The sequence below is a fragment of the Falco punctatus genome, assembly GCF_963210335.1.
Source record: "Falco punctatus genome assembly, chromosome: 6".
Taxonomy (NCBI): domain Eukaryota; kingdom Metazoa; phylum Chordata; class Aves; order Falconiformes; family Falconidae; genus Falco; species Falco punctatus.
The window spans coordinates 84,372,107-84,398,851 of record NC_137585.1 but is presented as its reverse complement, the minus strand read 5'-3'; the positions used below and the strand labels follow the sequence as shown (position 1 = coordinate 84,398,851).

Sequence of the window (26,745 nt, the reverse complement as noted above, 5' to 3'; positions counted from 1 at the left end):
AGAGTCCATGCTTCCAAAATACATTTGTCACATTTCTCACCTAACATTGCTTTAAGTGAGAGCACAGTTTATTTGTGATCTCTAAGGAGAAAGTATATAATGGAAAAACTTTGTAAGCTGAAAGACATTAAAAAATGTTCGACTATAATAGTGACTGCACACCAGTTTATTGTATCTCTACTTTTCTGCCAAGGGCTAAGCTACCCAAGGGCACTTAATAAAAACAGATGATCTGAAGCTGACATTGCAGACAGACTTACTACCTTATCTCCAGGTTAATATGATAGTATTGGTCAGTGTTTAAATCATGCCTGACAACAATGTCAGTGAATGCTCTGCCAAGGCAATGACCAGGTTTTACTTCAGTATCTTTTTCAGTATAGCAACATGATTACTGAGAGATTTCCTACTTAGTTTAGGAAACCACACAGAACTGTAAAGTAAAATTCTTGACTCATAAAATATTTAATAAAATATAATTTCCTAAGAAAAAATAAATTTTGAGTAGAACTAAAATTAATATTTCTAATATACTATTTAAATACTTCTTCAAATATAAAATTATCTCTGCTGTTCTTATGGAGTATTCATTGTCATTTTCATTTACGGACTATGGAAGACCAGAGTTGCTTTCTTTTTGTTGATGGTAGAAAGCAATAGACACACTCACTCCAAAGTGTATGGTTTTTCCTTTGTATCTATAGGGGACTGAGGTCCTTAGTGATCTGATTTCTCGGTTCCCTGATTTTCTGACTACTTAGTTAGGACTGTGACATAATAATAAATTTATTGTGTGCCAACAGACCATTGTGACTAGAATTCAACAGTAACATGGAAATATGTAAAAGCATTTTTTTTCCCAAGCTTGAAATTCAAAGAATATATCAAAGATTTTATTAGATTCTATATTATTCCTGCTGCCGGTTGAGCCATGCTGCACACCCTACTGAATCACCACATGGCATACTGTTTTAGAAGCTTCTGTGTATTAAAGTAGAAGATACAAGACACAAGGCTAACCCTGTTGTCACTTCTCTTTTCCTGTAGAAATGTATTTGTTTCTTTTCTGAAAATGTGGTTGCTACAGCTTCTTGATTACTTTTATGAGAATGAAGTTTAATAAATATTATGTCATCTCCACCACCTACTCTTAAGGTTAAAAAACCCAAGATGAAACAGCCATACCTGATTATAATTAAAGGCAACATAAGTCAAGAGTCGTTCTGATGTGTGTACAGAAAAAGAAGACTGTTATTGGTTCCCTTTCCACCTAGTATTTTTTAGTTAATTACTTTGTTTTCCTTCTTAAATTAAATAAATATAACAATGATTTTTATGTTGTTGTTTCTTTCCTTCCCCAGATGTACATCCAGACAACAACACTTACTGTCTCCATGAGTTTAAGTGCTTCTGTATCTCTGGGCATGCTCTACATGCCCAAGGTTTATATTATCATTTTTCATCCAGAGCAGAATGTTCAAAAACGGAAGCGGAGCTTCAAGGCTGTAGTGACAGCTGCCACAATGCAAAGCAAACTGACCCAAAAAGGAAATGACAGACCAAATGGCGAGGTCAAAACTGAACTGTGTGAAAGTCTTGAAACCAACAGTAAGTCATCTGTAGACTTTCCCATGGTCAAGAGTGGCAGCACTTCCTAATAGATGTACGTTCAAAAGAATGCACTTCCTTTTAATAATAAACTTTATTCTTTTTGTTGCTTGTTTTGCATGAATCCAGAGGTGTGTCAGAATTCATGTACTGCTGAATGCAGGAATGCCTAGAGTTGTTTAAAAGAAATTGTTTTTCACAGGCTAGTAAAAAAAATAAAAAAGCACAAGCAGATTTTGCAAAGCCACATCTTCTTAAAATGGTCTGTTTTAGCTAGTGCTAATTTGATGTGTTGTGCATTGCTGTGCCAGTCGTGGTATGTCCTGACAGTTCATGAGGTGTATTTATGGTCATCACTGTATATTGAAAACTCAAAGGCTGTTGAAAACAAATATTGTTTTTATTTTGCAGTTAGATATGGAAGTGAAAATAATGTTTTTTACCTTTTCACCTTAACTTAATATTTGTTGACTTGTTCATTTATCACAACTCATGAGTACTAACATTTCCCAGAATAGTGCTTCCCATCCAGTTTTTTTTGTTGTGGTCTTGCTCATCTTGGTACAAAATTGTGGTAATTCATATACAGCTTAATCATTACATGTTCTGATATGTTGTGCGTTAGTAATGAGAAGTTCTTTTCCATGTCAGAGAAGTTCTTGAATCTTGCCACATCTCTAAATTGCTCTGGTATAGAAGAAAACAGAGGTTATAGCTTCCATTTCACCACATGATATACAGCCTTATAAACTGGACATCACAATAATAATAATAATAATAAAATATAAATAGAACCAATAACTTTATCCCCAGAGTTTAGTAGTAATGGAGAAATGGTTTATATGAGAAGTTAAAAGTCACATGGTGCAGACAGCAGCTGTTACAGCTAAAGACAAATTGTTTCAGTCATTTTACTGCAAATGAGGGGGTTTATTTGAATTATTAGTTCTCTCTGATAATGTTGACAGGTGATTGAATAGTACTATTTTACTTGAGCACATTGAGACAAGTCAGTACCAAATTTGCAGAAAAATGTACTTGTTTCAAAAAAATGTAACCTCCCTCCAGTGAATTCAATCAGAGTTTGCCAGACTGAAGACTATATCAAAATGGTCCATAAGTTACCATACTATAGTTTCTTATGCATGGAGGATACTGAGTGTAAACCAATTCACTTGAAAAAATCATGACCCTTCAAAATGTGTAAATCTGCTAGACTGAGCAGATTATATATTTATACACCTTCAGATTATGACATAAAACAAAGGAGAAAGGCAATGAAATTCCTTGTGGAATAAATAACAGTGGGGAAATATGAAGAACTCAATAATTTCTCAAATCATCAGAAGTCACCAAAAGGAAATTCAGAAGGGAAGGACAGGTGGATTTTGCTGAGTTTGCAAAATTATAAACTTCTGAGCAAAAGTCAAAGGAGGGATTCCACAGCAGGGTGAGAAAGAGCGTTAATAAGAAAGTCTTGGGTATCTGATGTTTACTACTGTATCTAATTAAGAAATGCTGTGTCTGGTATTCCTTAAATGATGAGTATGCATAATTCATGAAAACAGCTGCTGTTGGAAGCTAGTCTGCTTCTCCAGTAGTGTGATGTATGCAGATAATGCTTATTTACTGTGCTCTAAACATGATTTTAACAGTAGCACATCTATATAATTCTGAGCTCACTAGGAGTATATCCTGACTAGGCTTTGATCCAGGCTTTATAATGCTTCATAGGCAAAAACTCAGAGTCAAGTAACTTGCACTCCAGAGAGCCGTCTCTATGTAATTGAGCTCTTGGCCTCAAGATGGGTTTCTCTCTTCCCCAGAACAGTTCTCTACCATTTGGATTTGACCAGCTTCCCTCTTTTCTGCCAAAAGAGTTATTGTCAAAACTTTTGGAGGTTCCTGTGAGTTAACAGTGCATAATGTCACATATGTCCTTTTCACTAGGACAATAGTAACTCTTAACATTAGAAAATTTCTCCTTGCACTGACTCCATGTGAAGTAGATCTTTCTTTTCAGAGGTAGTATATGAAGCTGATCACAGAAAATCAGGCTATTTCTAGTATACCAGAAGTGGGTAACAAGTGTTTTCCAGCATTTCCCAAGCACAAATACTGGTGGCCATAACAATGCTCATAACTAGGTAAGGAATCAGATGAGACAGCCAAGCAATTCCTTTTGCTTCCCATCCAGAGACAGCTCTTCTCTGTGTAGTTTGTCCTGTTTCATGCAACAGACTTTATTTCATGTTGTCCCCCACATGAATATGATCGTGGTTTTTGTGGACATACATTCATATTCAGTGGAAAACAAATTGTATCTGGGAAACAGGATGAAAACAAAACAATATCCAGATGCAATTACAGAAGTCATAACAATGACAAGTACTATAAATGCATATAGGTCAGACCACAATAATAATTCTAAATTGCTTTAGATCCTTTTTTATTTCATTCTTTTTCTTTTTGTCTCATTCCAACAGCAGTGTAGTAACTGGAGTTAAAAGAGTGTTCATTCCCAGAAATATTTTGAGCCAAGTCTGTTACTTTTACTGGCCATCTATGCTTGCCAAATGTGTTTCATGTTATTACTATGAAATGCTAACAGTCTTAAAAAGCAGGACACCAGCTGCTGAAACATTCGATCCCCAAACAGGAAATGTAGGCTTGTTACATCGAACTATAAAGACACTTGTAATATTTATCAAGTAAAAAAAAACATTGTTTGGAGATGAGATTAGTTTTAATAAATTTCTAACTACTATCTACACTAGCTTTCTGTGCTATCATTTTTTAAAGTAACAACACTCAGAACTCAATAGGATAATTTTTGTTTCTTGATCAGTCCTGGATTCTGTCAAAGCTATTTAAGTCTCAGATATACAACAAAGTTACAGCAAATTAACAAGTTGTTTTAAATCAGCTAAGGTGTAGTTACTATATATTTTTGTATTTTGAGCTTGCAAATGTCCTCACATAATTCAGCTTACTGAGTTGTGATAAATCCTATTATGCTATGTTGTTGTAGGCTAAAAACATACACATGAAAAGTTAAAGAACTCAGCTGATACAGGGTGTTGTAAGCTAGTTTAACCTGATCACATACGTATCTGAGCTGATTTTTAGGGTGAGTCAAAAAAACCAGCTCTGCTCCTTCAGTCCTTTTGTTCCCCAGTGTGCAGTGTTTGCAGATGTGCATTTATTTGCTATTTCTTAGCTGGGAGCAAAATCCTTTTATGCTTTAAGGAACTTGGTGCCATTTCAGCAGTCCTGCATTATTTTCAGAAGGGACATAACAGGCTAAAGGAAAAATAGACTCTCAGAAATCCATCTGTGGGAGCATGGAAGAGTTCAGATGGGAGTACTACATGCCATCTGAAAGATCTGAAGGATGTAAATGAGTCTATATTTGCTTCAAGTGTCCCAATACATGCAAATAAAGTTATTTCATGTGGGTGCTCAAATAATGTGATCGATTATGTAAATTATTTGCTTAATGTGCCAAAAACAATCCTTTCATGAATTAGCTCTATGAAACACAAAGTACTGGAGCTACCTGTGCAAGTGAAGTAAGAAATATTATGTTTTGCAGCTTCCTTTTGATTATTCACTCTTATATATACATTCTTAGGGAACAAAAAAATTTAGTGATATGTGAATTATAATGTTCTGGTTGTGTTGTGTCTTAAAAAATGGCAAATGCAATATTAGAATTAAATTTCTCAGGAACCCAAAGAATACAGAAAGAAAGAAACAAACAGCAAGCTTAGTTATTTATACTACCTAGTATTACTTTGCACCAATTTTAGTGATCTTTGATTCACTGTAACCTTTAATGCAGGAGAGAGGAAAACTGTCATTTCTTGATTTCTGTAGTCTGTTCTTGCCAAATCACCAGATTGTTGGGCAGGATTTAGGAGTTAGCATGAAGAATCCTCTTCCTGTCTATCTCAGCTCTTCCCACCAGATTCTATACAGAAATAAGAAATTGGAGGAAGTAAGGTATGGGAAAGTAATTAAGAACTTTGAGTCTATAGACCAGACAACTTTCGTATCATCATGTTAGTTTCGACCTGCCAGATGCAGTCTTCACTGTCATAAGTAGAACATGCCTGCAGCAGATGGAATATAAAACTTATTTAGGAAGCCAAATTCCTCTTTATGAAGTGAGACATAGATCTTATTATAGGGACAAAAAAGAGACTCAGTCCCCCAGCAGTCTGATTTGCCATATACCCAACTGGTTTAAAATCAGGCCTGTGAGACCTGATGTCACCACTTCCGTCTTCCCACCACTGCATTAACAGAACAACGGAGACTTGGGCCGTATTTTTTACAGCAAAGGGATAAGATATAAGGGCTAGAAGCTAACACAAACTTCCATGTAAGATTCACACTTATTCACTTTTACAATAGTAAAAGTGTTTGACTCTCTCATTGGGTACTAGGAGAAATTTCTTCACTGAGACTGCTTCAATGTTAAGCATCGGAACAGGCTACCCAGGGAGCGTTTGAGTCCCCATCCCTGGAGGTATTTAAAGGACATGTAGATGTGGTGCTTAGGGACATGGTTTAATAGTGGGCTTGGCAATGTAAGGTTTACAGTTGGACTTGATGATCTTAAAGATCCTTTCCAACCTAAATGATTCTATGATTCTGAACAAGGGGTATCAGCTTTGCTCAAAGGATGATGCTCAAAGTTGACCATCAACGTAATAGCATAGAAGCTCTAACATACAGCCTAGGCTCTCAAAAGCATTTCTGCTGGCTCATTTATATGCAGATGCTTTGTGTCTGAAGGTTCTGAAGAGAATATGTGCTTTAGGCACTAGCTACTCAGTTTTGCTAACTTAAGGAAATGTTTCCCACGTTAGGCTTTGCTCCTTTTGAGGAGAGTAAGCTTCCTTCTAGATGAACAAACTACCATGAGCTGCAAAGTTGTCTTCAATCAGTAGAAAAGGGAGAAAGATCCAAGCTCTAAATTAAGAACATCTATACAGAAATCAACCAAAATAACACCAGAGAAACTGTATGTTGAAATTCTGTTACAGATATGCTAAAACCACTCACCATTGTTCCTCTCTCTTCACCTCTGCTTCCCCAAATCATAAGCAAAATAACTTATTATCAAGAACATGGAACTTGAGATACAACTTAACCACTGTTTATACATTTTTATAACTTTCTTACTTTATTCCATGAACATGGGCCATGTTATTTGGAAATATAGTTGGACATTGTCTGAGTTCAAATGCTAAATATGGGTGGTTTTTTTTCTCCTCTCTTGATTCTAAAAAACCTGAACTTTGTTTTTTGTTGTTGTTTGTTTTTGATTTTTTGATTTACAGCCTCCTCTACCAAGACAACTTATGTCAGTTACAGCAATCAGGCAAACTGAGCAGGGATGAAATTCACTGGAAGACCTGCAGGATGGAATCTTGCAAACATAGACTTTACCACCACCAGAATTCAGTCATGGAAATACCAGTAGACTACATTCAAATCAATAGTCAGTCTCCCAAAGGACAAGGATTAAACAAGAGGCAAAAGGCAAAAAGAGACAGGGGAAGGAAAAGTCCAGTTTTATAACATAGAGACAGAGTGTCAAGCTTCTGAACTGTTCATTCACAAAAAGAAGCAAATCACAAAAGGAAAACAAATGTTAGCTTGTGAAAAAAAAAATGCTGTTGAAATAAATCATGTCTGATGTTATATTTGTAAGTACTTTTTTGTGATTGTGACAATTTCCTTTCCTGTCCTACATTGTTCAACTCGTAAAAGAAGATGAATTTGTTTCTTGTGATGGCTGACTGAATTAAGTCCTGGGTTATGCTAAAATAAATGCAATGGTCAACGCATGCTAATTTTTATACAAAATAATTTATTTCTAATAATAAAGGAATGTTTTGCAAATGTTGAGACTTGTTTTGTTGCAGTTTTAAGGGAAGAAATCCTTACAGTCTTGTCTATTGTTTGTTTAGAATGTGCAGTAAAGGTGAGTGTACAAATAAAATAATACTCATGGCATCAGAGGAATGCAGTGTAAACTCTAAGCATGTGTGTGTGTGCGCACATGCGTGTGTGTATGTATATGCATGTCTGCATGCATGTGCGTGTGTGCGTACTCTGCAGTGTGTGAATTTATTTGTTCAAAACTTTGTAACTATATTTTCTAATGGAAGGATTTTTTCTCCCTTCTCACCCTCAAAGTAAGTGCATTTTATATGTTTGTAAAGTGAAGGAGTCCTGACAGTAATTATTTTGTATGATTGTATTATATTTTGGAACCTCCACTAATAATTTTGATCCTTTCATTTCTGGAACTTACAGTTTGTAAGACTTTATGACAGCTAGACTGGATTAAGCTGAAAGTCTATTCAGCCTAGTATCCTGTCTCTGACAGGGGAATGTAGCAGATGCTTATCTCAATAAAGGTGACTTTGAAATAACAGGAAAGAAATCAATGGCAAATTTGGAAAGCAGTAACCTAGTGGATATATGTACTATTGCCTTATAAACACTTAAAAATCAAAGAAATAAATGTCCATCTACATTCTTCACATCTTGTAACTCCCATGTCAAATGGTTGTGTGTGCGTAGGAAATGATTATGCAAAGAGAAAGAGAAATTTGTATAGATATCCATCATGTTAAAAAAAACCTCCAAAGACGTTAAAAAAAGCAAAACAAAACAAAACAAAACAGCTAGGGATTTTCCATTTTGTTACTATAACTGTGATGTTTTTTTAAGACTTTTTCACTCCATACAGTATTTACCATTCATCAAGTAAATGGGTCTTCACAATCTGTTGATTATTAAATGTTATTTCTCCTGAATTAGCCTGGATGGCTCCTTGTGCTTTTTTTCTTCAAAGGAGCTGTATTTTTTCTAATATATTTTAAAGAAGCTTTGGTGTGTCCTAAATTACATGAATGAAAGTTGACATATCTGAAACTGTATCTCTTTCTGTTACAATGTTTAAACTCCAGCATAGTCAGAAAACTGTGTGACAGTGAATTTCCTTTTTCAAAATATTTGACAATATTTCAAAAAATATTGACAACATAGTTTGTTTTCCCTAGCATTTAAATGCCTGAATTATTAACCAATGATTGCTGTGGTATAGTGTGGTATTGTGTGTTTGGTGTGTGTGTGGATATATTGTGTGAAAACTCCTTTTTCAACTATGCCACAAGCACATCAATACCAAACCTATATAGTAACGTATGCTTAATTTTAAACATATGAGTAATGCAGCTAATGCAATGAGACATGCAGACATTTTTTTTCACAAAAATAGTTTTCTGTTTTGTTAGTGAATATCTCATAAAATTGAAGGAGGTTTTGGTGAAAATGAATTGATTAGATCATTGTTTTAGCATGACAGACTTCCATGTCCATGATGGATTTCCTAAGAGAAAGAGACAATCTGTTTCATCTGAAAAGCAATGTATGGCATTTTTTCTTTTCAAGAAACCTTTGAAAAGCTTAGTTTTCAATTTATAACAAAAAAAGTTTCAAATATTTTTTCTGTAATATCTATACATATAACATAAGCATAACAATATGCATTTGAAAAAGCAGTACAAAGGAATTGCCTTTAAAACATTTTCCATATACACATAAGCATAATTTACATACACATAAAATTAGTATATGATATATAATTATATTTCAGTTTCACAGTAGTCCAAAGAAAATGTTATTCTGAACAGATTTACCAAAACCAGTGTAGTCTTTTTTTGGTTGAACTGTAGGGTAAAAATGAAATGTAAATTATTCTATGCATTTTGGATGTCATTCTGTGAAACATGGAGTGCATTAAGCCTATGAGTCTCACTGGTATTAATGTAACTCATCAGATAAATAAGCACACAGTATGAGTTGCAGAATGAATGGGGCATTGTCAAAATACAATGGAACAGCACTGGTCTACAGGTTTCACTTCTATAGAGTAGCTATGTGCTGTTTATGCATTTGCATAGAAAGGTGCATATCTATCTCCTGTAACTGTGATTAAAAGCACATTCTTCTCTTGTATCCCTATAGATCTATGGAAGAATAATGCATTTTATTTCTGAATAAACTGTTGACTTTTTTCTCTTCAGCTTAGAAGATTTTTTCCTGTACAGACAGTAGCAGTTCCAAATATTTTTTTCTAGCAACCTGATTTGTGATTTCTGCTTCCAAGACTATTTTCAGGTGATTTAAGTCCCATTTCTGCAATAGATTGTGCATCAGCTCTACAAGTGCTAACTTCTAGGTTAGGTGACCTAAATTTTGTGATCCCATCTGTACCCTACGTGAGAGATTATTGATTAAGAGACTGCAGTCTACAGCCAAGACTGTTTTTTCAGCATTGCCATTGAACACAAACAGTTCAGATAAAGGAATTAAATATTTTTCAATGATGGATTCTAATTAGGTTAAAAGTGGTCTTTTTTTCAGTTTACTGGGGCTTTGTCACCAGTTCAGCTATTAAAATAAAAAGCAACCTTTAAAAAAAAGGAATTACTATAAAGAACCAGAGAATTTTATAATATAAAGGAAAGAAAAATTGCTATGGTTTTGCAACATGAGTACAATAAGGATGAACTTTAGAAAAATTGCTTCCACTGTTACTTACTTTTTGTATTACAAGGTCCATTCTTATGAGAAGATTGGGACAATTCACTCAGCAATAAGAAGAGAAAACCCTGCAGAGTCTGTTGTTACTGTGCCTTTGACTACCCATACAGCTGCTAATTTTTTCTTCTTTTTTCTATGAAACAGACCTCACAATTTTTCTATATACAAAACTTACCATTTGGGGTTCTTTTAGCTGTTATTTTTTTTAACAGCCTCCGTTACTATCTTGTTCTGTTCTTTATATTGTAACATTGACATTCATGAAGCTACAGTTAAACCATTATCAACATTTCCATTATGAATTATATTAACTAACACACACAATGATTCTGCAGGTTGAAACTTAGCATGTGTTGTCTTAGTGTGTATGCAAAAGAATGTAAATGGAAAAACAGAATTATTTAGGTAAGTTAAAATGAAAAGCTTACACACAAAATAAAGTCCCGAGGCAGACGTATTTAGAACATGGTAACAGTTGAAAAACTGAAGCTTGATCAATTTGGATTATAAGCCAGCATGTTCTATTTATGTAAAATACAATTAGAAAAATCATAGGAAAGAATTATGGGAAGGAACCATACAAAAATATAAATGTTCAGTATCTATTTTCACATACCTTTCCACTTGTTTCCCTTCAAAGTATATTTTGAGGGCTTATGATAGTCCCTAGAGTAAAAAATGTTAAAGGTAGTGAAGGTCTTGCTTTTAATATAACAGATTTGAGATCAGGGGATAGGTCTTTTCTCTGAGGTAACAAGCAATAAGACAAGAGGAAATGGCTTCAAGTTGCACCAGGGGAGGTTTTTGGCTGTAAAGAAAAATTTCTTCGCTGAAAGGGTGGTCAAGCATTGGAACAGGCTGCCCAGGGACCTGGTGGAATCACTATCCCTCAAAATGTTCTAAAAAAAATGCATAGATGCAGTGCTTAGGGACATGGTTTAGTGGTGGGCTTGGCAGTCCTGGGTTAACGGTTACACTTGATGATCTTAGAGGTCTTTTCCAACCTAAATGATTCTATGATTCAATGACTTATCATTAAATTAAACCATAAATTTTTAAAAATATTAGCTTGGAATAAATGGCTGTCACTGAAAGCTACATTACTTATATATTAATTTTTAACTATCTTTCAATTGATAATTATAATCTTTAAAATGTGTTATGCATAAAATTAACTCTGGTGTATAAATCACAGGTTTATAAAAAATATCTGTGCAGATTAGGTTTTATGAATTAAATGGTGTTAGGGGACTGCTAAGCTAGATCTTCTGTTGGCCTGACTTTGAGATACAGGGCACTCTTATCTGCTTATCGCTGGTATCTGAAAGTAAGCAGCAACTAGAGCTATAGAGGATCATTTTAACCTGATCTAAAACATTGATTGTTGAGGGGAAAAGAACAAAATAGTAAAATTATTAGAGGAATATAGAGTGTGCATGTGTGTGTGTGTGTATATATATATATATATATAAAATATAGAGAAAGATAGATAACTCTCTTTAGTATTGATGTAAGTTAAACCCCTCAGTACCTAAAAGGATCTAGATCTTGTGGCTTTCCATTTATAAACAAGGCATGGGTGAAGGTCTTAAACTAACCTGCAACCCAGGTTCTGCAAACTTTCATTGCCTCACTTCACAAATGTGAGCAATTAATTGCAGAAAAAATAAAATGCATACAAATCAAAGCCTGGGTTGTTGCCTCTAGCCTGGAGAGACATGACAGGGTTAGAACCCCTGTTAATGTCACTGTCTTCTAATACAGAAGCTATCCCAACATATAAATCTAGTGCATACTGGTTTTAGTATACTTTGGCAAGATTTACTCTTTACTACCAACCATACACTTCCACAGAACCTAAAGATATCCTGTATGCTAAAGATTTGATTCAAAGCCAAGACACCTAGAACCACCCAGAGGGACTGTTCGGTTCTACTTATATCTAGTCCAGACCGTAACCTGGAACCATCCAATGACTTGTAAATCAGATAGGCAATACACAATGTCAAAATACATTCCAAATTAATTTTTATCCAGAAGAAACTACTGTTGTTATGAATGAGGTTGCAGTGGCAAGACCAAAAGATGTATGCCAAATGAACAGTGGCTGAAATACTATACTAATGAAAGCCTGCACAGTGTGGCTTACGAATGTTAGTGAGATGGCGCCTGAAAATGTAACTATCCAAGATTTTTAAACAAGGAGTTTGTCTCAAGTATTTTCAGTCTACTCAGATTTCACAGTAGTTCAGTAGCTGTGATCCTTAAGTTTAATAACTAAACTTTTGTGTAGGTACAGTAAATTTGTTTTATCATCTAAAATTATAAAAAGTCTTTATTATACAAATCTAGGGTTTAGTTCTGATCGTGGAGAAACAGACTACAGTTTTAAAATTGCTATTCCTGGTCGTTAATGTGTAAGTATGCTGAAGTAACTCCATCAGGATGCAGAACTGTTTTACTGAGATCAAGAACAAGTCCTTAATGTTGTTTTGTGACTGCAGGATAGATACAATGAGATCTAAATGCCTCTATGTATCAGGTCAATGAACCAGAAATTAAACAGAATTTATAAACAATGCTTTAACTGTTCTATAGAAAGAGTAATGAGCGACTTTATCAAAAATCCCCTTTTCAAGAAATGCCTAAATAGCAATTTCCACAGCAGCATATTTAACTAATAGTATTAGCTCTCTTACAATGCATAGATAATTTTTATTACTAACCAAGATAAAAAAAGAAGGGAAGCATTCCTAACACATCCAGTTTGTAAATGTATTGTGTTGGAATACATCTCACTTATTTATGCATTGACTTAGAGGCAGAATGTGAAAGCAGAGGACATAGCATGGTGGATGGATAAAAAGAAAGTGTCCCTTTTGCAGCGTTCTTTTTTAATGCTTTGGTTTGAAAATGTACATGAATGATCCAGCACATTTCACCATGACATCATCCATAAAATAAAATGATAGCTTATCATGTATTCAAATACATTATATGTCACTTGGTATAATTAAGAAGTTACATATGGATCTACATATATTGGTTAATTTTAAAGAGTAAAATTCAATGACAGAAGAGGTAAGCATTACTTCTCCCAGTTTCAGTGGTATCTACCCTAAGGGCACCTTTAGCACTTGTGGTACTGCAATTGTTTGCATCTCAAAAACATAACTTCATATTTTACAGGCATGTTTCATTTGCTGTGGATAATTACCTCCTGCAATCTAATTGTGAAATGCTCTTTTTCTAAGCAAGAAGTCATTTCTTTCTGACTCTGACCTGAAATTTCAGTAGCTAATAGGAGAGCAAAGTATGTATGTCACTAATCATTATTATGTTTCCTGGGAAATTAGATGATTGTGATTAATAGGATAAAGGAGACAAGAAGGAACAAGTCTTATCTGTGGACTGCATCCTATACTTCTGAATATATATAAATTACACTGTCTCCTTTTAGCTTCTTACTTGCCTTAAATTTAATAGTAAGATCATGAGAACTGCAAAATACATTTGGTGGAAATAATCTGTTGCATTCATGCAACGAAAACAATCTGGCTGATGTGAAAGACATATTGATCTGGAAACATTTTGGTTATGATAACTTAAAGGAAATTGGAAACCTTAATAATGAGTCTATTAGAATTTTTTATCAGGAAATGAACTACCAATTAGGAGTGTGTTGGAATTGTTTCATTGAAAGTCTAATGAAGATTTTCAAAGTTTGTCTGTATAAGGTCACTGTAGAATGCTTTGTACATTTTATGAATGTTGATAATTCTGTATGTTCTTCCATCACATTGAAAAACTAATGTAGAGCAAGAATTTTTTTCATTTGGCAGTACAGTATGAGAGCAGGTGGTTAGCTCCCAGGAACTTACTATTTTCAGTGGTACAGCAGCAGGGAAAAGAGAAAACATCAGTGTCCCCCAGACCCCAAACGGTGTTAGAAGTATAGTAAGATGCACAATATCATGAACAGCATACAAAGCTTTTGTTTGTATTACACGAACGACTTGTTTCTTGGTAGAAGTGGAGCAATATGTCATGCAAAGGAGTATGGGCATGAAAGCAAAAAAAAAGAGCAGTGACAGGACCACAGTACCTAAAGCCCTATTGGAAGCAGCACAAAATATTAGAAAGTTCCACTGTTTTGAAGAACTATGTCAGCTCCAAAGAGTCCATGCTGAACTCTGTCAAAGGCACATGCCATGCCCAGAGTGTGTGTTAATTTTAAGCATTCCACAGAACTGTAGTGAGAAAACATGACATTGATAGGACCTAATGTTGGATGAAGTAGCAAATAAGAACATAGGCTCATTTTTCCTTGAAATTCAAGAGAATATTTTGATGGTGTATAAGCAACGTGTACAATATCTGCAAAGACCTGCAAAATATAACATTTTATTCACAAAGTGTAGGCTGGGATCAAAGATTGCATTGTATCTTTTAATACAGCACCTGCCTTTCTGCAAATGAATTAGTTCATTCTGTTTTCTCAATGACTAATTCAGTGCTGGGATTTCAGAAAATTTCTGGAGCCTTCGTGGTCAATCATATCTTAGTCTGAAAGGGAACTGGAATTTTTTTCCAAAATAAAGGAAAAGTTTCCCTGTAAAATTGAAATTTTCTCACTTAAAATTGTTATTTGGGGGGACATGGTATATTTAACAAGAATAACTTTAAATTTCCAGCTCACCAGTCTATTAGATGTATTCAACTGAGTATGTCTGATAGCTTTAATCTGTTACAAAGTGTTGGCTTTTCTCTTCATTGGTAAGATGTAGAAGAAACACACTCCTAGAAAAACACAGAATGGCCAACACAAACATCACAGTTTCTTGTTCCACAGTGTCATCTAATACTACAACACTGCAAGTGCACTAACTTAATCCTGATCCCAAAGGAACCAAAACATAAGTTGCATTGCCAGTATCAGTTCCTGTTTCATGGAAATGTGCCTTGGAGGCTCTTTGGGCAAGTGATAAGCCAAAGTTCATTATTGTTTTGCAATATTCTTCTGAAAGATTGAAGTAATTAAGAATTGCTATATGCAATGCTAGTTTCAAAGCCTTTTTTTTTTTCTTTTTACCAGATATGGCATATACTCCTGTTTCTGGAAGCCTGCTCCCCAAATTAGCTGCAGTGTCTTTACTGGCTTTGTGATCACTGACTGTCAATATTAAATAAGTATGAACTTTCAGAAAATGAACATTTTTATTTTTTTTTGCATTTACAAATGTTATTTTTTCCCAGTCTTGCTAGAGTGTTGATGGACTTTCCAATAGATATATTTTGATTTATGTATGACTGATCACCTTCTTTCTTCAATACAACTTCTAGTATTTCTCTTGGTCTCCATTTAGAGCTTTTTATCCAAGTACTAGTTTTGGTATCATGGAAGAAAACATAACAATGGAGTAAATCCATGGCAACAACAGTCAAATATGAGGAATAACAGGGTGAAAAGTGCTTAAAGAAGGTAAAACAACTCCAGAAAACATTCTTGGCTAGAGAGATGACTGATTGCTTTCATCTGAGGAACAGAAGGATCATATCTCAAGAGTTTCCACAGGCTGCTGCTGGAAGTCTGACTCAGTGGCTTACTGTTACGGTAGAAAATCTCAACAACTAGATTAACCTTTGAATGTTACCCATATTCTTTCTCCCCCTACCCTTTTTTTAAACAGAATTTTAATAAAATCTGAAAAAGATAAAGAAAGAGAGGGTGCACGGGTGAAAATGAATGTTGGAGATGCATATGATACTTTGAGCTAACAAACTTTTGGGAACTTACCTGCTACAAGAATATTAAAACTTCATTGGAGATACACCTATCCATACTTCTCTTTATGTATTTCTTTACATGTCTCGCATACTGCGGACTGTAAAGAGTAAACCTCATTATTGCTTGCGTGCTGTGATTAACTCAGATGTGCAGTTCTTACGTGTGCATAATTTAGAGAGGATAAACAGTTGTGAATATAACTGTATCCATATGTTCTGCCCTGGATCCCCATAGTTTTTACATCATATGTGACAGACATTTCTAGAAACAATATGATGTTTATTTCTTCAGTTCTACAGTTCATACACTTACCTGAAAATTCAAAGCAAGTAGCAGTCATTTTGATATACAGAGGTTATAATTTCTTGTAAGAGTCTTCATTTTTTGCAATCATCTCCAGTGTGACACTGAACAAGGAATGACATAAAGATTAGTTTTATATGAAATTCTGGGTATTTTTCACTGAATAACAGCTATAAAGTGAACAATTTGCAGATAAAATAACAAAAATGTGATTATTTCAAATGCCAGACTGATGGTACTTTATAAATTATTGCTTAAATCATCAAAAGTTTAGGAAAGTTGCCTTGAAAATATGTTCTAGAGAGAGTTTAAAATGACAGTTTCAGAACCTGTTTCTTCTCTTAAGATAAATGAACTGTTACTTCAAGAAACAGAACACAGAATCCAGAACGAAAGAAACAACAGCACTGGCAACAACATAAATTTTACAGGTGAAAGAAAGGAACCATTTGTTTTCTTAGAAAGTCTGATTAATTTAGTGCATTTTATAGTTATGTATATTGCTTTGCCAAGAAAACAGAAATGAGACAGTAGAGGTAATATGACCACCTCTTTTTGCAAAAATAATCACACCATGCTTTCTGGTTGTTCTGCTTACAGAGCAGTGCTATACATAAATATACTGTGACTTCCTCCAAGGGTTTTTTATTGAAAGAACCATGTTCATAATCCCCTTGTAATAAGCCTCCTTAAAACACATCACAATTTTCTTTCAAGAACAAAGAGGACCAGCCGTTCATAGCAGAGGGCCTCTTTTTAATGAATCCTGTGTATCCATTTGAGGAAAGTAATACTGTCCTAGGGAGGTGCTTGCACATTTTCCACTGCCAGATCCTACCGTACACCTCTTAGTGCCAAGGCACCTGACACAGCTCCTGACCTATATTTGATAAGGCTGCTCTTGAAAGCCAGGCTTTCCCTAAGAGGCACTAATGACAGCAGAATGTTTTTTGTGGTAGGAAAAAATCACTGGAATTATTTCCCACCTGGGTGAATTTCCTATAGATGTGAAGACAGGGATCAAAACAAGACCTTTTCTGGACAGCAGAAGTGTAATTTCAGCTTTCCTGCCTGGTACAGTAGAGTTCAGCTGCCAGGGCCAAAGGCTTGGTGTGCTACTGATGCAAATGAAATTCATAGCTTTCAGGTGTGGGGAAGCAACACAACTCATCCAAGAAATATTTGCACAATGTGGGACTTGCAACACATCCTGACCCAGGATGTAGATGTTACTGTTTATCCAGTAAAGTGACAGTAATAGGTAGATCGTGCGTTATGTTTCTTTCAGTTAGACTGCAAAACTTCCAATACTTAAAGCCCCTCCAACTGCATGGGGGAATTTATGAAATTAATTTTACAATAAATGAGATTATAGTTGCTTGGAGAGGCTGAACTGAAGAGACTGCTATCAGGTCATTTTTCAAGAATCTACAATGTCTTTACTCATATTTGTTTTCCACTGAAAGCAGAATTTGATACCAATCAGCTATGTAACAACACAGCCAGGATTACAAATTTTACATTGCCTTTTGAGTAAATTGAGTCAGACTCTCTCAGAAAGAAAGATGGAAAGACAAAAAAGGAGGTTGACTGACATACCAGGTATCCCTGTTTTCTATTTAGATATTACATGCAAATAGCAATGTGCTGACATGTAGAGATTGAAGTATTCAGTCAGCCAGATCTTTGCTGAGGAATTAAATGAGTCTGCAGAGGTACTATTCCTGCACCACAAAAAGGTGGGAAACCTCCAGCATTAAGATAAAACAAATTATCCAATATTCTGTGAAAATAAATAATTAGAAAATCCTGCAAAGATTTGCTGGCTATAGGCATTTTGTACATGATAATTTCCATATTTTAGTTAAAATACTGCTGAACTTGATGAATATTTTAATCACAACAAAATAACCACTTTTTTTTTTTTTTTTTCTACTATACTTCCAGTCCTTATTTACAAACTTCCAGCTAGTGACGGGACTGACTGACAGTAACAGAAAACCAGAACATGGGCAGAAGTGGATCCATGTGGAGCTGGCAAACTTCAGGCAGATACTTTGTATGTAAGGATCAAGTTAAATCAGCATGTGCAAGTGAGTCCTTAGAGACCTACAACAAAAGATGAGTTTAGGAGCATCAGAAGCTGGTGCTTGCTTTCTGTATGAGACCCTCCACCAGCATTTCAAAATATCAGGTTCAGGCAACAAGTCTCCATCTACATGCTCAGAAGCTGGCCAAAGATCATAAATCCGTATGTTCTGTCCTACAAAATACAGTCTATGAGGAGAAGTTTAAGAGGTACATCAAATGCAGCAAGCACTGTTCATACCATTTAAATGCAATGTCATTTATCTTTTTGACTGAGGTGCTCATGATGGAATACTGTAACAGTGTGATATATTCTAATTATTACATCTAAATATTTGCAAGCTGTGTAAGAACATGAATCTGTATTTCATCAGCAGTATCTGAAGAAGGTACTTGGGCTCACAGAAAGTATATCTAGAGGCTCATAGCTAGTGAGTCATCCTTGAAGATAATGGTAGCAGTATTGAGACACTTAGATCATTTGTCATTATTCAGCATGTCTGTAATGTGTTAATTCTGAGTCACTTTTTTGAGGATACTCTGGGATTTTAGTTGTTTTTGGAAACATTCTTCCATTCTACAAACTACTGGTTAAACCATTAGCCTGCAACTGAGACACACCCAGTTTGAAAAACTCCCGGTGTAAATCACAGAAAGATTTGATTGGCATATATCAGCTCCATTCTGTAACAGTGCTATCCACTTAGCTTGCCTGTGATTAGAAATGATGAGAGAACCCAGGACTAAAGAATTTCTCAAATGCAATACTATAATGTTGGTCTAGAGTTGAACATAATTTTCTTTATTTGGAATCCCTTGAAACATGCTGGCTGGAAGTCCCCAGTGGAAAGAAAACCTAAAAATGTCAAAAGCTGTCATAGGACATCACTGGCATTCCCTCACACATCACATACGCAAACAAATTGTTGGTACCTTATACCAGCCAAATCATTTTGTTGTGTGGTTTCTCTTTAATCTCTCCCAGACAGAAGTAGCAGGTTACTTGTACAGTTAAAATGATAAGTCTTGCAGCCTGGTAATTTTTTGACAGTAATGTGTAGGTGAAACTGTGGGAGTGATTTGGCTAGCAGGCTTCTTGTTTCAGTAATTCCTTGTCAGTATTAATGACATGGCTCTGAGTGGCTACACAGTTTCAACAAAGTCATGTTATGGGCAAAACGAGCTTGGTTCTGTTTCTTCCTTTCATAGGACTCTTCTGCATTAGCAGCATCTCTGTGGATGGTGATCTTAGGGGTATAGCAGCTTACTGTGAAATCATCACTTCCTACTGACTAGACATCAAATTTAGACACCTATGTTAGGAGTTTTCTTAAATAGAAACATAACATTGAAGTGCAAATTACAGGCATTGGACACTCCAGTATATGAACTGGATCCCTCTGAATAGGAATCATATTTTTCTTTGTAGCAGCATTTCAATCTCTAAACACACAATTATTCTTAATGTCACTTTAACTAGCAAGACCAAAAAGAACTACACTTGGCTTTTCAAGATATTAATATTTTATTTATATTCCATTAGCAGAATTTAATTAAATTGCGGTGCTATTTCTACACACTTAACGTATCCTGAACAGTTTTTACAGTGAACAGATTCCTTGATGAGTTTATGACCTTTGCTTGATAACTTTCTTTCAATAGATCTACGTGATAGCATCCTGTACTATAATGCTATAGGTTCTACCTTTGTTAAACTTTCATCACTACAGTAGTACTGCCATGTTTAGTTTTAGAAGTGCATGGGGGTGGCGGTGGGGGCGGGAAGAGAGAAGCAGTCTGTCTTAAGTTCAATGGATAACAAGCAGGTAAAAAAAAGAAGTGAAAAGAAGAAAGAATTACAACAGCAGATATTCAGTAAACAATAAAAAGGAAATACTGACCTTAGAGGACGTATATGCATGTAATCTATTATGCTTTCTTCCTATGTATATAATGTCCAATAACTGTTGCATCTCTTTGAAAAAGAGGATGTGAAGATGGTATCTCTCAAAAAGAATCCAGTATAATGCAGGTATTTGCAAGATACTTATTATGTTATTAAGTTCAATAGATAATAATTTAGGGACTATACTCTGTGTCTGTGTGTTTCTGGCTGCCTGCCTGCCTACCTGTTTGTTTAGAACTACCCAAACTTGTCAAGCAGGGTGATCTATCTGCAGCAGGCATTTGTTAATTGACCTTGTCATAGTAGCCTGTACTTTGATCATGTAAACCAATATCTTTAAAGCATGCATCTCAGTTCTGTAGGTGTACTCAATACGGTCAAAGTCTAATAGATATGAAGCTTAGGGACTGAAGGCTTTTCATCCTTCCTTAGCTCATTTCTTCTTCAGAGCTGCAGTTCCCCCAGGGAGTCATATAATGTAATTGTTTTTTGAATGGCTTTGGTGATTTTCCTTTAATGATAAAGCCCGCTAGGCTGCTCCATGCACTTCTAATCTTTGCCATGAAAAAGTTCTTCTTGGCATCTGCTTAGGGTTTGCTTTTTTTTAGTTTCCTGTTATTTCTAGAAGGTTAAAAAAAATCAAAATTTTTATTTCTATGTATATGGCACTTCATATGTATTATGTGGTTCAGCATCATACTTCAAGCTGATGAGCTAATGCCCATAGTTTAGTACAGAAGCCAATCACAGACTGGTCAGGGCTGGAAGGGACCTCTTGAGATCATCTAGTCCAACCCCTGCTAAAGCAGGTTCACCTACAGCAGGTTGCACAGGGTCACATACAGGGAGGTTTTGAATATCTCCAGAGAAGGAGACTCCACAGCCTCTCTGGCAGCCTGTCCAGGTGCTCTGTCACCCTCAAGGTAAAGAAGTTTTTCCTCATATTCAGAAGGAAATTCTTGTGTTGCAGTTTGTGCCAGTTGCCCCTTGTCCTGTCACTGGGCAGCACTGAAAAGAGCCTGGCCCCATCCTCCTGACACTCAACCCTGAGATATTTACATTCATTGACAAGATCCCCCCTCAGCCGTCTCTTCCCCAGGCTACACAGGCCCAGCTCCCTCAGCCTTCCCTCACAGGGGAGATGCTCCAGTCCCCCCACCATCCCTGTAGCCTCCGCTGGGCCCTCTCCAGTAGTTCCCTGTCTCCCTTGAACTGGGGAGCCCAGCACTGGACACAGCGCTCCAGATGTGGCCTCACCAGGGCAGGGCAGAGGGGCAGGATCACCTCCCTCGACCTGCTGGCCACGGTCCTCCTAATGCCCCCAGGATCCCACTGGCCTTCCTGGCCACCAGGGCACACCGCTGGCCCATGGGCAACTGGCCGCCCACCAGCACTCCCAGTCCCTTCCCCGCAGAGCTGCCCCCCAGCAGGTCACCCCTGGCCTGTGCTGGTGCTGGGGTTACAGGTGCAGGACCCCACACGGGCCTTTGTTGAACTCCATCAGGTCCCTCTCCACCCAGCTCTCCGGCCTGTCCAGGCCTGGCTGAAGGGCAGCGCGGCCTCCTGGGGGATCAGCCGCTCCTCCCGGTTCTGTATCACCAGCAAACTGCTGAGGGTGCCTCTGTCCCCTCATCCAGGGCACCGAGGGAAAGGTTGGGCAGGACTGGACCCAGCACTGACCCCTGGGGAACACCATCTCCAGGCCTCCAGCTGGTCCCTGGGCTGCTGATCACAACCTCTGAGCTCTGCCGTTCAGCCAGTTCTCAGCCCACCGCGCTGCCCACTCATCTAGTCCACACTGCCTGAGTTTGCATATTAGGATGTTATGGGAGACAGTATGAAAAAGCCTTGCTGATATCAAGGTAGACAACATCCACTGCTCTCCCCTTGCCTACCCAGCCAGTCATTCCATCATAAAAGGCTATCAGGTTGGTCAGGTGTTGTACTCAGAGCCCAGCTTAGTCAGCCTCACACAGGGTACCAATTGCTGCAGCACAAACTAGTAGGCCATAACAAGGCTTTTACCATTGGTCAGATTCTACTGTCTGTGCTGTTTCTCCTTCTTCCAGAGGTCAGACAACACTGACCCCCAACCCTCAGGGCTATTTAACTACTTAGTGGGAACGAGCTACAGCTGGACATCATCCATGTCAATCAACCCACTACTGTGGCGGCAAGGCCACAGCTGTATATCATCAATGCTAATCAACCCACTGCCTTCATTCATCTACAGTCAGGCATGATTTCCCTTTGGTGAATCCATGTTGACTACTCCTGATGACCTTCTTTTCCTCCACATGCCTAGAGATGACCTCCAGGATGAGCTGTTTCTTCACCTTTCCAGGGATGGAGGTGAAGCTGACTGCCCTGTAGTTTCCTGGGTTGTCCTTCTTGCCCTTTTTGAAGACTGGAGTGACCCTGGGTTTCCTTTAGTCCTCAGGCACCTTTCCTGTCATCCATGACCTTTCAAAGATGATGGAGGGTGGCTTGGCAATAACACCTGCCAGAACCTTCAGCACTTGGGGTTGCATCCCATCGGGGCCCATGGATTTGTGGGTGCCAGGTTTACCTAAATGATCTCTAACCCGATCCTCCTCTGCCAAGGGAAAGTTTTTCTTTCTCCAGACTTTCTCTCTTGCCTCCAGGGTCTGGGATTCCTGAGGTTTGACCTTGGCAATAAAGACTGAAACAAAGACAGCATTCAGTAACTCCATATTCTCTGTATCTTCATCAACAAGGCACCCACCTCACTCACCAGCAGGACCGTATTTTCCCTAGTCATCCTTTTCCTGCTGATGTACTTGAAGAAGACCTTCCTGTTGTCCTTGACATGCCTCCCCAGATATAATACCAAATGGACCTTAGCATGTTCTGTCAGTGTTCTTATATTCCTCCCAAGTGGCCTGTCCCTTTTTCCATATTCTGTAAACTTCCTTCTGCTATTTGAGTTTTGCCAGAAGCTCCTTGCTCACCCCTACAGGCCTCCTCCCCCCTTTGCTTGACTTCTTACTCACAGGATGCGCTGATAATGAGTTTGGAGGAAGTGATTCTTGAATATTAGCCAGTTCTCTTGGATCCCCTACCTCCCAAAGCCCTAACCCATGGGATTCCTTCAAGGAGGTCCTTGAAGAGGTCAGTTAACTTTCCTGAAGTCTAGTGTTGCAATCCTAATTATTGCTCTGCTTCCTCCATGAAGGATCCCAAACTCCACCATCTCACGGTCGCTGCAGCCAAGGCTGCCCCCAACCTTCACATCCCCAACCAGTCCTTCTTTCTTTGTTAGCACAATGTCCAGCAGCACACCTCGCCTCACTGGGTCCTCCACCACCTGCTTAAAAAGTTATCATCAGTGCACTGCAGACACCTTGTGGACCATGTGTACCTAGCTGTTGGGGTCTGCAGCGGGTCTGCAGACAAGTTAGTTGACCTCAAAGACTTAGTCGTGTACCTTTAAGACATCCAAAAATTGTCAGGTACGTAAATAGGATGTGAAGAATCAGAACTTAAAACCGCAGCATACGTGCACCTACAAGCAAGAAGAAGACAGAAAACCTATCAGGGTCTGACACATGTACTGTCTAAGACAGGGGTCCTCAAACTACAACCCGCGGGCCGGATACGGCCCCCCAGGGTCCTCAATCCGGCCCCCTGGTATTTACAGTCCCCCCGCCAGCCCCCTGGTTAAAAAGTTTGAGGACCCCTGATCTAAGATACGTAAGGAATATTCTAAACAATAAAGGCCATTTTGCCATTTTGTCTGAACCCAGCCACATAGACAGTGTTTTTCAGTCCGCCTCAACTTGCATCACCACACCTAGCTGTGGTGTTTTTCCAGCTGATATCAGGGATGTTGAAGTCCCCCATGAAAACCGGGGCCTGTGATCGTGAGGCTGCCTCTGATTGTCTGTACAAGGCCTCATTGACTTCCTCTTCCTGATCAAGTGGCCTGTAGCAAACACCCACAACAGTGTCACCCGTGTTGTCCTGCCCCTTAATCTTCACCCATAAGCTCTTGACACGTTCTGCATCTGTCCCTAGGCAGAGCTCGACACATTCCTGTTGCTCCCTCATGTAAAGAGCAACTCCACCACCTCTCCTTGCTGGCCTGTCTTTCCTAAAAAGTACACAGCCATCCGTGACAGCATGACAGCATTCCAGTCATGCGAGCTATCCCACCGTGTCTCTGTACCTGCAATGAGATCACGGCCCTGTGACTGCTCACAGATCTCTAATTCTTCCTGTTTATTCCCCAGGTTGTGTGTGTTGGGTGCAGGCAATTCAGAGAGGTAATTGAACGTGCAGGTTTCCCAGGAGGGTTACAAGAGGATCCAACATAGCTACACACACCCTTGAGGTGGTTCACCTTGTGATTCTCATTGGGAGGCAGCTAAGGAGTGTGCGTCATTGCTATGGTTGGCCTGGTTTATTCCCCAGTTGGATGTGATGGTGTAAGCATTGACATTTTTGACACACCTCCACCCACCTCACCCTACCCCCGCCGCCCCCCCCCCCCCCCCTTGACGTTATCTGCTAATGTCTGTACATGTCTATCTATATACAATATGTAGCTGATAGTAATAGTGGATTATGAATTACTGAGAAATCTTCTGCAGATAGGAATGTATTTTTCACAGTATATCTAGCCTCATCATTTATTAACAACTATAAGCACTAAATTCTTCTCACTGTGAAGTTAATCCAAGGTTTTCTGCAAGATACTAGTGTGTCCTGAGAGTTGAGGTCATCCATTTCTCCCTGAAACATCCAGGTTACAAATTTAATCGGGAGACTCTAATTTCCAGATCACTAAATTATCACCATCTAAAAAATAAACCTGGCTGTTACAATAGCTTGCCTGCCACGTCCAGTTGCTGCACTCATATTTTCTGAGGAACTGGGAAATGAATAGAGAATGAATAGCTGAGAACTGTGACGAGGGTTATGACTTGGGCACAGTGCCTGGTGCTGTAGCAGTGCCACAGAGCTGCTGTTACTTTGAGGTAAATGCACAAAGCAATTTACGTGCTAGTGCTGTACTCAGAGGATCAGACTGAAAATCAAAATCCGCTAAAAACCAGTTTAAACCAGCCTATATCTTGCTTTTAAATAGCTCTGAACTGGACTGAAAGTCCTCATTGAACACAAACTGAAGCTAAACCAGCAGCATTTTTCCAGAATTATAGTTCAGCTGAAAACATCATGATTCCAAGGGCAGATGTTTTTGGATGCTTTCTCTGTGTGTATATGTATTTCTGAGCACATATGGATTCACCAGGGGCTTGAAGATCAGACTTCCTACATTTCCCACCTGGTCTTCATCCCTTATTCTCTGCTTCAAAGCTGTCTCCCCAGCCTCAGCCTAGGGCTGCAGTTTCTCTCCAGTTCACCAATACTGAACTATAGACATAGGGAAAGGAGTAGAAGGAAACAGGCTGGTGCCCAGTGTCTGCACTGAAGAGGAATTGAAAGCTAGCTAGCATTTGCTCTGTTGAAGAGCTCTTTGCAGTTCTAATTGTAGGACTTTCTGGTAGAACTGTTTTGAAGGAATTTAAAGTTAATGAGTCAGCTAATGAGCCATTGATTACCTGAAATGAAAATAAATGGTAGCAAGTTCAGGTATATGTGACTCTGTACAAGAACTGAACTCAAAAACAACCTCAGGTCTATATCTTGGCTTAGTCTGAAGACACTCTGTTGTATTGTGTAATGCACAGTCCCAGGACTAGAAACCCAGGTTTCCAAATAGTGTACTGGATTCACACGACACTGAGCTGATGAGGAACAGAGCACAAACACTTTTTAACTTCAGAACCTAGTCACACAAACCAGGTCCGGTTTCTTTGATTAAAAAAAAAAAAAAAAAAAAAATAGAAAGAAAAGAATCTATAATATCCTAACTGTTCAACATGGGTCAAATGATCTGGGATGTGGAAATCCAATAGTCTAAACAGTTGAGTCTTGTCCACATAAAGCGTTTGACAATATTTAGACCTTCAATGAGATATCTTCCAGACAGCATTTTATGGCAGTTTTGAATACTTTTCAAACTAATAGTTAGAAAACATTTATTTATTCTTAAACAGAAGTGGGTGAATCTAGTAATAACTAGATTTACTACATTATAGCAGGAGATAGATCAGGTGTGGGAAAACAACAGTGAGCAGAGTTGGAAAGCAAAGAAGCAATAACATTATATGGGCAATAGGACTGATACTGTTGAATGGAATGACTGAAGAAGTTAATGTGTATTGTTTATCTGTTTCAAGTTCTGTAACTTGTAACTACCTTTGTATGAAAGGTGCTTCCAGAAAAAAAGAAAATTATATTTACTTATTTAAAGGGCTTTAAATGCTGATAATGTAGCTGTCTGGAGAGTTTATAAGATTCTATGATTAGTTAAATGGAAATTTAGAGGATCCAT

At 37.8% G+C, this 26,745-nt stretch overlaps 1 protein-coding gene across 10 annotated transcripts in view; it reads left to right on the top strand.

Annotated features, from left to right (window-relative positions):
* GRM8 (glutamate metabotropic receptor 8) overlaps window positions 1-26,203 on the top strand; it is a 394,972-nt gene extending 368,769 nt beyond the window's left edge. For 8 of the 10 annotated variants that reach the window (XM_080393919.1, XM_080393910.1, XM_080393920.1 and 5 more), the window contains one exon: window positions 1,362-26,203. In XM_080393919.1, the coding sequence (XP_080250045.1) occupies window positions 1,362-1,658 (297 nt within the window). In that variant the 3' untranslated portion in view covers window positions 1,659-26,203. The remainder of the gene's footprint in view (window positions 1-1,361) is intronic. The other 2 variants (XM_080393917.1, XM_080393914.1) reach the window with 2 other exon arrangements.
* Window positions 26,204-26,745: the final 542 nt, after the last annotated feature.